Below are 13,924 nucleotides of genomic sequence, written 5' to 3' on the forward strand. Positions count from 1 at the left end.
CGCCCGAGTGATTGGCTGCCCGGGGCCCCTGGCGAGGTCTGTGCGGTCCAGCCCGGGTGGAGAGGGGCGGAGCGGCCACTGCTCCAACCACCGCCGCCACTACCACGGTCGCAGCCGCCTCAGCCTCGGCCGCCGGGCAAGTAGCTCTGAGCGGCTGCTGCTGCCTGGGCGCGCCGACGCGGACCGGGACGCCGCACTCTGCTGGTTCCACACCGGAGCCATGCCGGGCAGCCACGCGTAATCGCCTCTCCCGGGTCGCCGCCGAGCCTACCCTGTACACCGTCCCCCGCTAGGGCCCAGATTTCGGTGCTCCCAACTCCCTCGGTCTTCGCCGGCACCTCGCAATCATGCCCCGGGTGACTGCGCCCGGGGCCCTTGTGCCACTGCTGCTGCCTCTCCTGCTACTGCTGCTGCCGCTGCCCCGCGACGCCTGGGGGCTCGGGGAGCGCTCGGACGCCACCTGGGACTACTCGGTGCTGGAAGGCGAGGAGAGCGCGGAGCAGCAGCTGGAGCATTACCATGACCCGTGCAAAGCCGGTAGGTGCCGCCGCCGCCGCCGGGGATGTCCGGCAGAAGTTTGTCTTTGAAATGCAAATGAGGTGGTGGGCAAGCCAGCTCAGCCGTCCGTGGGGCGGGTCTCCCCTCCCCTCCCCACCCCAAACCCCCCCCCCCGGGATCCCTCGAGCTCCCCGGGAAAACAATGTCCCAGAGGGGCTGCTTAAATAACACTCCGACTGGGACGTCCCGGCCCCTGGTTTGCGGCGCGCACAGGGTGGCGGCCGCGGGAGCGTTCCCAAAGCGAATAAGGGCGGGTGCCCGAGGCCGAGAGGGCGCCCAAGGACTGGGGCGGGCGCCGGAGTCGCCTGACAGCCAGGTGGTCAACACGGGCCACCGTCGGTCGCGCTGGGCTGGAGCAGAGGAGCGGGAGCCGGGCTGGGCGCGGCGTTCTCAGGCTCACACGGTGTTGCTGGCTCCGATTTCATGGCATTTGTAAGTTTAACGCAAAGTTTCCCAAGATCTTGTGGTTACTCTTGGGAAGAGAGTATAAAAAGCGAAAAGCTTCACAGCAGGCAAAAAGAAAGAGGTAGCCGAGGGGGAATGTGTATGACTCAAGTTGCCGCAAACTTCCCTGTAGCCCCCTCAGTGTGGTCGCGCCTGGGGGTCTCCCTGGGCCGGCGGAGATGGACGCCGTCAGGTGCTCTAATCCCGCCAGGAAGCCGCGCCCCGGGACGCGGGGGTCTTTCTGGCGCACCTCGCGGCCCAGGCACTGCAGCTCCCGCTTCCCACTAACCACCAACTGGCTTGTGTGTCCCAAGAGGAGCAGCTTCCGAGCCGGAATAGTTGAGGCGTCAGCCCCAGAAGGGCCCAAGCGCATGTTCCAAAGAAAGCCGATGGGTATGGGACAGTTCCCAGCTGGGACAGAGGGATACTCACGCCCCCGAGAGCGGACGGTCTCAGAAGCCCGCCGAGCGGCTCCTGGCCGGTGGCCAGGGGCCGCCGGTCCTGGTGTTTATCTCTAGGCAGGGTCCGGCCGCTTCACTCGGCGGGCCGCAGAGATGAGCGGACCAAGGGAAGCTCGCGGCCTCCATCTGCAGAAGGGCAGGGTGCTTTTCTCCTGGTTGATGAGGGAAATGCCGTGCATGAGCCAGTGTGGCCCCGTTCCCTCACTCCCTGGAAAGCTCTAGTAGCCTCAGTTTCCTCATCTGAATTGGGGACAGTAATTGTAGGAGGACTCAGATAACCTATGGAGAAATTCTCTGCAAATGGAATAATTGTGATGACACTGTAATTATTTGTGTTGTTACTGCAGCGAGTGTGGTCTAGGCTGGGGGTTGGGCAGGTCAGAACTGGGTGAAGTCTGGGGGAGACCAGGTTACTGGGAGGTCAGAGGACCTAGGAGAGTGTGAGACTTGAGAATCTTGTGAAGGTTGAGGATCATACCAGGTTTGAGGGTCCTGGGCTTATGCTGCAGGAAGATTCCTCCAGTATAGCCATCTATTACTGTACCTTGTGGGGCTTCTGAGTTAGGAAGGAGGGCAGAGTTGATTCCTGGCTAATTTGAGAGAGTATCAGCAGGTAGTATGCCCTGACTAAGGTATCTCAGTTCCTCATGGGACCTCCGTCCTGACCAGGTTGAAGAGTCTCTGGAGCACTGAATGGTGCCCTTGCCTGAAATGAGGGGCACTGGGGCTGCAAAACTGGGATGAGGGCGAAGTGATCAGCCATCACCTGCACCTGTCAGGTCCTGGACTTTACTGGATGTGAACTGGGCCTCTGGGAGGCAGTGTGGGCAGCTGGGGCCTGGGCTGGGGCAGCAATCAGTGTGTTCGGGAATGTATCGAGCACCTCTGTGATGCTGGGTGCTGATCTAGGGCCTGAGAATCCCGGTGAAAGAGGCATAGGTCCGTCTGTGAGGGCTCTCCAGCTCCTGGTCTCAGCCTTGTGGAATAACACTAAAGCAGGTTTGCCTGTTGGGGCCTCAGTTTTCTCCAGTGATTTTGGAGAAAATGCTAGATAACCAGGGCATGCGTGTTCTGTGACTCTTCACAGACTGGACAGGATGGGCAGCAGGGCCGGAAAGTAGCTGTATGGTTTCAGCCAGCTCCATTCATCCTCCGCAGCCGTCCTCCATATTCCCAACCCCTTGACCTCTCCTTCATCCATGCTGATGCTAAGAGTGACCAGAAGAGGGCGATGGCAAGGGAGACCTAGGGGAAATGTCACATCAGTCTACTCATGCTTCTGGAAATTACCTGAGCAAGGGAACTGCCTTCTGGAAGGGCAATAAGCAGTTCACCAAGGACTGGAGACTCAGTGTAAGAAAGTGCCTCTCGGCTTGCGGGGAACACTGTCTTTCCTGGTTCCATATTCAAACCAAACCTTAAGGGGCAGCCTTTCCTCCTATCCCGGTCCCATGCTAACTCCCTGACTCCTCTAGCCAGAAGTCCTCTGCCTAGGACCTGCCTCAGGGCTTTGAACCTAAAACACCTCCCACCTGCCCCTTCTTGTGCTGGGGCGGGGGCGGGGTGTGTCTCCATTCTACTGTGGATGCAGAGTACAGAGAGTCTGGGGTCTGTTCCTGGCCTCTCAGGAGCTGTGTTCCCTGGCAGGCCCCTCCTCTCTGGCCCTTAATTCCTCATCCATAGAGTGAAACTGTTGGACTAGTTAGGGTGGCAAACTGACAGGTCCAGGGAGCTGGCTCCCTTAGTCCACATCCGCCATCTTGCCCTGCACCCTCTTCACTCCTTGTGGGCACTTGAGTTTGTGCCCCTGGCCCCTTCCTTCTCAGTGTTCTATGGTTCTATGACCTTTGCTTCCAGCTCAGGATCTCAGAGGTTGAGCAAACGGGTCAGTGTTCTGTCATTTACAGTTTTACCATTTACACATTTTACTATTTACTCTGTCATTTACAAACTGTGTGTGACCTTGGGCAAGTCACTGAATTTCTCCATGCCTTAGTTTCCTCATTTGTAAATGAGGATGATTCCCAACAGATTAATGTGCTTAGGACAGTACCTGACATATAGTTAGGTACTTTATGAACAGATTTCCTAGAAACTTGTGAAAGAACATCTTCATGCTGACCTTTGAAGTAAGTTTTAAGGTGTAAAATTTAAATTTACTAGCAAACAATCTATTTGATGCTGTAAAAAGGGACCTTTTAAAATCGGATGATTGTGGAGTGGGAGTGGGCCTGGGAAGCCCTCCTGGCCTGGGGCTGGTAAATGCGTGGGACTTCCTGGGTGTGGTCTCTGTCTGGTGGTCCGCTGCTCTGCTGTTTGTTTTTCATCTGATACTGTAAGTGAGGTCAAGAGTTCAACTGACAGTAAATTACAAGACGTCCTTCCAACCACCACGGCCCTGAGAACAACTTTTGCAAAGCTTCTGAGGGCTTCTCCAGGTTGCTTGCCCTCACCCATAATTCTTTAGCTGCGTTCAGAGCCAGAGGCCTGGATTCTCGTCCTGCCCCTGCCTCTTACTCTTTGTATGGCCTTGAGCAGGTCCTCCACGTCTCCATGCCTCAGTCTCCTCATCTGCAAAATGGGGGTGGGAACAAAACTGCTTGCCTTTTAGGATAGACATAAGGCTAGTTGTAGCTGTACTCCTGAGAGAGCAGAGTCTTAGACAGGACTTGTGTGTAGATAAATCGTTTAGGAGGTGACCCCAAGGAACAGGGTGAGGGAGCAGGGCTAGTATGACAGGGAAAGAGGAAATCCAATGAAGGGAGTGGAATTGAGGTAGCTGCTTTAGTTGATGGGGCCATGTCCCCACCCGGCCCTTCCATAAAGCCTCCCGTAATTGTGTGCCCAGGGAATAGGAGGCTGGAGCATTTATCCAAAGGCTGCTGTCCTTCATTGTTTGCTCCCTTTTCCAGTTTCTATTCCTGTGTAAAAAACTACCCAAACTCTGTGGTATAGAACAGCCACCATTTTACTATGTTGGTGGGTCTATAGATCAGGAGTTTGGAAAAGGCACAGCAGAAGTGGTCCTACCTCTGCTCCCCAGTGTCTGAGCCTCTGCTGTGAAGACTTGCAGGCTGGGGGTGACTTGACAATTGGGGGCTGGAATCATCTGGAGGCTTTCTTGTTCTCTCATATCTGGCAGTTGAGGATGGCTGTTGCCTGGGGCCTCAGTTGGACTCTTAGCCAGAACCTACAGGTAGCCTCTCTGTGTGCCCTCCATGCGGGCTGATTAGGCTTCCTCACAGCATGGCAGCTAGATTCTAAGTGTACACATCCCAAGGGAACCAGATGGCAGCTGTATTGCCTTTTATGACCTTGCCTCAGAAGCTACGTATCATCACTTCCACCACAGTCACAAGCTCTCCCAGATTCAGGGGAGGGAACATAGCCCATCTCTCCACCAGAGGCATGTCAGAGTCACATTGTTAAAAGAGCATGTGGAATGGGGGCTATTGTTGCAGCCGGTTTGGGAGAATATGACCATTCCTTGAGGCATGAACTTCCCTGCACCTGCGTGGGCAGGCGCTGTGAGCTCTACGGATTCCGAAAAATTTCTCAAGCAGAAAAGTGGGGAGCCATGCAGTGGATGCATGGAACTGCCCAGAGTTGAGCTGAGGATATGGGACTCAGGTCACCAACACTGTCTACCTGAGGCTCAAACGATATGCAAATAACCTTGTAAACTGTAAAGTGCTCTGTAGCCTTTTGGGTTTATTAAACCCAAGGGAACTGGCTGACAGCAGCTTTACTTTTCAGCTGGTGGCTTGATAAATGCCAGGGCCTTCACATATGATAAACATATATATTACTTCATCAGTAAATACAGTCGGCAGTCCCTGATGGCTAATGGCTCAGGAGCCAGGGTGAGGGTGCTGGCCTGGGAACTAGCTCTTTCCTCACGAGCAAGTCTGTAGTCCTTCCTCTCACTTTTAGACCTGACTTCTGCCTGGAATTTGGGGCCCCACTCCATCTTGTCATTCTCTCCCAGAGACAGTGACCTTACCAATCAGCTCCTTATTTGGGGGGTCATCAGAGCCCTCTAGGACAGCACTCTCTGGGCAGCTCCTGCCAGCAGCCCTCACGTTACTGATACGAGGCTGGAACGTCGAACTGTGAGGTCAGGGATTGTTGTCTGCTTTGATCACTGCTGTAATCCCAGTGCCCAGCGACACGTCATAGGTACTTGTCAATATTTGCTGAATGAGGGAATGATGATTCTGGACCTGTGTGGGTTGGGTCCATGGCTGAAGGAGCCTCCAAGCTCACTGTCAGCCTGGAAGGGAAGCAGAGCCATCCCAGTGGGCAGCAGCCCTCCTGAGAGCGCTCTGGGTGGAGGTGGGGGATGTGGTCCTGGGCAGAGCTCCCCCAGAGTTTCCATCCTTCATGGCAGGGGCAGGTGCCCTGGATTCTTCTGTACAGATGTGAGGCTTCCATGGTACCTCCTGGAAGACTGTCTCCCTGGCACAGCCTGTCCCCAGAGCGGGAGCAGCTGCCATCTCCCTGGCACCTTGTCTCTCCCCAGCGGCCACACCCAGGTGAGGGCGGCTGGCCGTTTTACAACTTTATTTTTATCCCTACTTGTCATGGTGTCCTTGCTGATTCGGGCAGGTGCTGATTTGATGGAGTCAAAATATTTCAGGGCTGTATAGAGATGAAATATTCATCTTTCCCACTTCTCCAGACAGGAGGCGCATCTAGTCCACCTCTGTCTCCAATTTTCACCCCTGAAGTGCCCAGGGGCAGGGCACGAGGTGGTGAAGAGCTTGGGCTTTGACACTTGACAGACCTGGATCCAAAATCTGCTGCCCCTGCAAGGCTTTGTGACCTTGAGAAAGTTACTTAACCTCTCTGAGCCTCAGTTCCCTCCCTTGAGAAGTACTAATATTCACTTCTCAGGGTCATGGCAAGGGTCAAATGATAGAATGTTTGTCACGTGCTCAGCACATTTTCTGGACGAGGCAAGAGTTCAGTGATGGGTATGTACATTACTAGAGCACAGAGCAGCTGCTCACCAGTACTTCTTGAACTCTTGTTGAAATGCTCTAGAGGAATTTGAATTTTTGTGATAAGTGAACAAGTGATTTCATGTAGTGTATTCAGTTAGGGATTCGTAAATTCAGACGTGATAATTATTGGTAAATAGGGTCTCAAAAGTAAGTGAAGGGTGAATTTTTTTAGTATGTGAGTTATAGCCCAATAAAGATTAAAAAGGAAAAAGTCAGTGATGATGAGTAGGGGCCGGGGCAGAGGCTGGGGGAGGAAACGCACAGTCTTGGCTCCTGAGGAACTGTCGGCTGAGAGACACAGGCTGCCCACACTGAGGATTCGGCTGACCGAGTAGGCAGAGAACGTGTGGCCATCAGGTGCCCAACAGAGCCCAGAGGTCCCAGCCAGGACCATGACTTATGCTGGGGGGTGCAGGGGGTGCAGCATCTGGGGGAGGGGAGGTCGGAAGGAGAACGCGTCAGCCCCTTTTGGGCAAGGATGTTCCTAGAGCTGCATGATAGTAAGAACACCAGCCCGTTGACCTTCACCCCAGCCCCCGGAGTAGGCAAGCAGCTGGGACGGTTCCCATTTTGCATCTGGAGACACACCCTCGGGCCTAGACCCTCTGCCCGACATGGGTCCTCTTTTGACCTCTGACGCTATCTCTGTAGGCAGAGCTCTACACTGGAGACAGAAAAGTCTCCAAGTGGGTCCGCAACTCTGATGTCAGTGGAACCCGTTTTTCCATCTTTCTCCTGCCCAGCCGTGCAGCGGTCAGTGTCTTGCACCCTCTCCTGGGGGTGGTGTGTGTGTGGGGAAGTGCCCTTTACTCCTCCATCCAGCCCAGTGAGAGGAGAGGCGGAGCCATGACGACAGCCCCTGGTCTGCAGGGCGCCTGCCAGGCCGTGGGTGCTGAAGAGCTAAGTGCCAATCAGACCTCAGCCCTGTCCCCGGGAGCTCCTGGGCGTGGCCTCCTCAGCGGGAAGATACTCCTGATGGAAGCCGAGTGCAGACAGGCCAGCAGCGCCTCCCATCAGCTCTGGACCTTCCCTGACCGCTGCTTCTCTCAGGGCTCTCCCCGGCCCAGGGGCCATGGTTGTTTGAACGCCTAGGTCCTCGCTGGCCTCTTGGTTCGGTACCCAAACTTTGGAGTCAGACTGACTTGGATTTTCTTTCTCAGCTCTGTCACTTACTGGCCGTGAGACCTTGAGCGAGTCCCACAGCCTTTAAAGTCTCAGTTTCCTCATGTCCATCATGCAGTCAAGAGATACTTCTAGTTCACAGGCTGTTGTTGATACTGTGCTGAGCAAATAGAAGCACTCAATAAATGTGAAATACTGCTGTCGTTTTGTGGCCTCCCAAGAACCTGTCGCACGCATTAAATTGAATTACACGAACAGCATCACTTTCCGTTCCTATGAGAGCGCTGAGGAGTGAGCTGACTCTGGAGGCGAATTGCCGGGCTGCAGATCCTAGCTCTGCCACTGCATGGCTGTGAGGCCCTGAGCCAGGCTCTTAAGCTTTCTGATCTCAGTCTTCTCACCCATAAAATGTGGATACTAGTGTCTACCGCAGAGGGTGATTATAAAGGTTGCATGAGTTAACATAGACCGAGCACTTAGTGCCTGGAACACGGTAAACATTCAGTAAATATTGTTGTTTTTATTATTATCATCCCACAGAAATCCAACAAGGTTTCCAAGAGCAGGAAACCAAGTACCTGAACAACTGGAGCAGGTGATTTCAGAGTTTTATGCTTCCAAGCCATGCTGATGGCAATAGTTCCTCTATATCCAGAGACCTTACTCTAAAAACAAATCTGCCGTGGCACTCACTGGCTTCCTTGCTGTTAGGCTGGGGGTTCCACGCACTGCAAGCCAACCAGATGTCCAGGCCCCACCCAGGAAGCCAGCCCCTGACTGGAGATGTGTGAATGGTGTTGAGTCTGAGCCTCCATTCAGCCCGTGGTTCCTCCCAGCCACTCCTCTTTCCAGCAGCATTCCTCCAGGGTCCAAATAGCCGAGGTACAAGCAGGATTTGGGCCCACGTCGCATTTGATGGCAATGCACATCCTTCTACCATAGATAGGCAATCCGAATAGAGGCTGTGACTTGATTGGTCCCCAAACCTTTGCCTTCTCACCCTTCACCATGTTTTTCAAGAGGAAGGACAATGATATTAACCTCTCACAGTGGTTACAGCATTGCCTTAGCATTGTTTATAAAACTCCTTTCCTTCTGTTCTCTCCATTGGTCTCTCAGATAGCGAGGAGGTGATCCGGGCACTCACGGGAGAAGCTCTGAGATCTTATGATCTTGTGGGCATTGCAGGACAAGGTCTGGGTGCTTGTCCAGGGGAGAGGCTGGGCTAGGGCCCGCATAGGACACTGAACTTGTAAGCAGTGGGACAAACACCTCAAACCCCTATTCTCCCCTTGAAGCACACCGCCTCTCCAGCCCCAGAACGGCTTCTCCTCTCCTGGACCCCTGACCCCCCAGTCAACAAGCATCTCCCTGCTGCTCAGTCTGAAGGTCATAATTGTACACTTGTTCCACAGAGCACCATAGCCCACGACCTTCTCCCCACTGTTTTCTCTGTCCTTAGCTAGGAACCCAACAAGGATGAGACAGTTCTGGCCTTTAGAGTACTCTTAGTCTCAAAGCATAGGGAAGAATAAATGAATCATACAAGGTGTTGAAATGCAACTTTCTCCCTCTCTGTTCCCCCATCCCTTTCCCACACGGCCCAGGGCAGTGCCTGGGTGTCAGGTCAGTTGAGGACGATGGGTCCAGCCACCCTCCCCAGCCCAGAGGGAGAGGGCCTCGATGGCCCATGTTTCCTAAGGAAGCCTTGGGTGAGTGGCAGCCTGGGTAACAGAGCAGAGCAGTGAAACATCCTGTTTAAGAGACTACTTTTGGCATCAGGCAGCCTGTGACTTGAAGCCTGCCTCTGTCCTCACTGCCTGTGTGGTTTTGACTAAGTTTCTTAACCTCTCTGAGCCTCAGTTTCTTCATTTAGAAAATGGGAATGATATGAATACCCATGAACTAGGTTTGTTTGCAGATTGAATGAGGCAGTGAACAAGAAGTGTTTAGCAAGCGGTCACTAATTTTTAGCTATTCTCCTTGCTATTACGATTACGCCTGTTATTGTTCCCTATTTAAGAATTTCCCTATAAGTGACAATTTCTCAGTGGCCTGTGTCGGCTTATCTCTCCCTCTGCAGCGAGTTCTCTTGGGATACAGAGTGTGCAGCAAGTGATAATTTATCGCTCCACAGCTCGCTTGCTCTCATCCATGAAGCAGGGAGCGGATAACAGATAAACCAGATGCATAGAAGCAGGTTTCTCAGGGTATCCTCTTAGCCCGCTCATAATACGGTTCTGCCCGGATGCAGACATAGCAACAGGAACCGAACTTTCCTGCTGATTGGTTACAGACCTATCTGTGATCACACCATCCTCTAACCACGTCTGTCAATTACCAATAAATATTCTCAAGCTCGCCTGCATGAGCACTTGAGTGTTGATGTTCAGCCCCGAGTCTTCACCCGCTCCACCAGCTGGGCCACGTATCTCCTGGCTCATCCTGCAATTTGCACCGAGCCACCTGCCCTTCCTCCCACCGGGGTTACTGGCCTTGAGTTGATGTGAGTCCTGTGTGAGCCAGTTTCCCACAGGAGCAGGCCACCTTCCGCTCTAACTCTTTTTCCCATCCCTGGGTCAGTTTTCCTTCCCGCTGAGCTGGCACTGGTTCGCCATCCTCTCCCCCTGGGCTCAGAGTCGGCTGTGGCTCGCTAAGGTCTGGGCTTCATGGTGGCATGTGCCAGGTGGCACCTTGTCGTGATGCCAGGTGCTTCAACCAGAAACCCGGTACCATCCTGGATACGGGTCTCTCCCTCCCCTTCTCATGTAGTCCAACCCAAGTCCTGCCGATTCTGTTTCCAAATTTAAGCCCATCCACTTCTCTCCATCTTTGCTGCCACTGTTTGGTCTAAATCCCACCGGCTCCCACGTAGGCTACTGCGATGGTACCTGAACCCGTCTCCCTCCCCTTGCCTCCCAAAATCTGTTTTCCATGTTGCAGGCAGCATGATCTTTTTGAAATGCACGTTTGATCATGTTTGCAAAATTAGACCCACTTAGGACCCTCAGTTTACATATCCTTTCCCCCCCAGGCCTTCTCAGGCCTGCTGTCAATCAGGTCCCTTCTTTTAAATCTCTCATCACCTGTGTTTCCCTGCACGTGTTACAGTCCGTACCTGGGTATTGGAGTCACTATTTATTTGCTCAGTGTCTGTCTCCATATCAGACAGTGGACTTCAAGGGGTAGAAATTAGCCTCATTTGGTTTCCCAGTCACCAGCACAGTGCCTGGCACGTGGTGGGTGCTCAACCAATATTTGCCAAATGAAAAACTGAGCAAATGAGATACTATAGGGATTTGGAAAAGGGATCAATCACTGTAAGACAGTCAAGGAAGGCTTCCTGGTAAGAGGGGTGGTGAGCCCTGAGTTTGGCCTGGAAGGATGGAAAGGATTTGGAGAAACTGGGACGCAGGGGAAGGCATTTCAGGTAGAATAAACATCGTGAGTTAAGGCAAGGCAGCAGGAATGCTTTGGATATGTCTGGAGCTGTGGGAGTACCTGATTTACTTTGCAGAATAGTAGTGGCAAGATTGAAAGAAGCTTGGAACGGTGAATGTCAAGCTGAGACATTTAAATCATGCCCCTTAAGAAAGGGGGAGCTATTGATGGTTTTTGAGCAGACGGGGAGCGCTTGATGGTTTTTGAGCAGACGACCATTATGATGAAGACAAATGATGTTTAGGATCTGTAGAAGCGGGAAATAGGAGGACCACCAGGGGTTCTAGGCTTGGGAGCGTGAAGTTCAGACTTGGGCCTCAGGAATGGAAAGGAAGGGAAAATGGGGGAGAGATCATGGCTTTGTGTGTAGGAGAGGTCCCAAGCTGAGCTCTGCCTCAGAGTCTAGTGAAACATAAATGAGTTCATCCAGAGATGCTCGGCAAGCATTGGGGTGCCCTTGAGATGGGCCGGAAAGGGAGATTATTGTTTTTTTTTAACATAAAGCAGCTTTCTTAATTATACAGCTAATATACATCCACTGGAGAACATTTAGAAAATATAGAGAGCAAGCAAGAGTAAAAATTTCCAGCAATTCCATGGCCGAGGAGTAACCGTTGTTAACACTTTGTTGTATATTCTTCCAAAATTTTTTCATGCATGGTTGTAATTAAAAAAAAATGCTACACATATAGTTTTGAACCTGCTTGTATTTCACTTTCACTTAGTACCATGAACCTCCTTCCACGATAATAAAGATGCTTATGTAATACATGTACTTGTATGGCAACAATTTAAGTTGTTCGGTATAGATGTAATTTAATTTAATCAGTTCTCTATTGTTGGACATAAAGATTTTTTCCCCCAATCATTTCTTTTGCTATTATAAACAATCATGCTGGAGTCATCCTTATTGCTAGATTTTTGTGTATGTTTTAAATTATTTTCTTAGAAAAAATTCTACCCATAGAATTGCTGGGTCAAAAGTATAGATGCTTTTAGGGCTTCTGATTCTTTTTTTCAAATTGCCCTTCAAATTTTTTTTTTACTCCTTTGCACTCTCATTAAGATTAACGTTTTTGTATTCTAGTTTTTAAAATCTTTGTTGGTTTCATAAGAGAAAAATAATTTACAGTTTCTTTAATTTGCATTTATATTGTAATTGTATTTCTTTTTCAAATAATTTTGAACCTTCAAAAATATATTTGGGGGACTTCCCTGGTGGTCCAGTGGTTAAGACTTCACCTTCCAATGTAGGGGGTGTGGGTTCGATCCCCGGTCGGAGAGCTAAGATCCCACATGCCTCAAGGCCAAAAAACAAAACAGAAGCAATATTGTAACAAATTCAATAAAGACTTTAAAAATGGCCACATAAAACAAAAATCTTTAAATATATTTTAACCATTTGTATTTATTTTGCTGTGTGAATTTCCTATTTATGGGCTTTTTTTCCTTCTTATTTATGGACCCTTTTTCTTTCTGCTTGTGTTCATTTTTTAATTAGGTGGTCATTTTTTAAACATTTTGTAGGAACTGTTAGAGATTAGGACTTCAACCTTTTATCTGACACGTTTGTCACAAATAATTTTTGGAGAGAAGAGTTTTAAAAAGCAGAAAGTTTATCCTGTACCATATCACTCACTTGTTCCGTGGAGAGGATTGCATGGCTCTATCAGTTAAGATCAGGTTAAATTGCTAGTAATGAACCCGTGTTAATTGGCTGTGGCCGTCAGGGTCCAGTTGGGAGACTGAAACCACATCAGTAATTTCAGAAATAATTCAAAAATTTAATATAAAGGATTATTAACTAGCAAAAGGAGGTAGAGAGAACTTTAAAGAAAACAGGAATAGTAGATATAGGGAGCAGCTACTAGGGAAGGAATACATTTGGAAGAGGTCACCCCACACACTCCCCTCCCCGGCTGTAACTTCATAGGAGAGGATGTGGCTGTGACCCACTGACAGTTGGAGAAGTTTGTTGAGATGCTACAGGAAGCGGCTGACAAGTGGGGAATTGCCCACTGGAGTCTGGGCAAAACTCTGAAAGTTGGGTGCCAGTGGGTTTCCCAAACACTGCTGGTGGCTACACTCTACAGGAGCAAGAAAGATGAGGCCCGGAAGCAGGAAGAGAATTCCCTTCCTCTTGCAGTCCCTCTAGTGCCCTCTACTGACAAAATCTAATGTGCCAGCTGACAAAGGAGAAATGTTTCCGGGGTCCAGCTGGTGTCACAAAGCATGACAAAGAAGGGTGATAGGCTGATAGAGCTGATAGGCAATATATTGATAGCTGGAACACTGGCCTAAACAAGCCAGAAGTTTCTTTCTTTCTCACATCAAAGTCTGGAGGTCCACAGTCTATGGCCAGGTCCAGGAAGTCCTCTAGGGTCCAGCCTCCTTCCAGCCTGCCCCTCCACTCTCCCTGGGCTGAGGTCCTTGTCCTCATGGTCCACGATGGTAGCCAGAGCTCAAACCATAACAAACACGGTCTGAACATGGAAGGCATGGAAAAGAAAAAGAACTAAGAATGTGAGAGGTTCCCAGGAGATGCCATCTGCCATCTGCTTTCATCTCGTTGGCTGGAAGTTAATCACATGACCTCAGATAGCTACATGGGATTCTGGGAAATATTTCTTCTGGAAGGTCTGGAACTGAACATCATAGTTTCTGTTGTTAGGGAAGAAGGGAGGAAAGGTATTGGTGGCCAATAAGTCTGCCACAGTAGACTACTTGCTGGAACTTTATGAAGAAAATTTAGTCAAAGTGATGATAGGCTCATGACCATTATTGAATGTTAACTAGATACACAAGGTAAGATTTTAGAGTAAAATCTTTTAGAATGTTAGAGCTGGAAGTTACCCTTGGAATTATTTGTACTGTTTTTCATGTTTCCTATGA

At 50.6% G+C, this 13,924-nt stretch overlaps 1 protein-coding gene across 1 annotated transcript in view; it reads left to right on the forward strand.

The window, feature by feature from the left end:
- Positions 1-347: 347 nt before the first annotated feature.
- TLL2 (tolloid like 2) overlaps positions 348-13,924 on the forward strand; it is a gene marked incomplete at both ends in the record, with an annotated part of 128,815 nt that continues 115,238 nt past the window's right edge. The window contains one exon of the mRNA XM_079899504.1: positions 348-537. Within this exon, the coding sequence (XP_079755630.1) occupies positions 348-537 (190 nt within the window). The remainder of the gene's footprint in view (positions 538-13,924) is intronic.

Source organism: Stenella coeruleoalba (genome assembly GCF_951394435.1).
Source record: "Stenella coeruleoalba genome assembly, chromosome: 16".
Taxonomy (NCBI): Eukaryota; Metazoa; Chordata; class Mammalia; order Artiodactyla; family Delphinidae; genus Stenella; species Stenella coeruleoalba.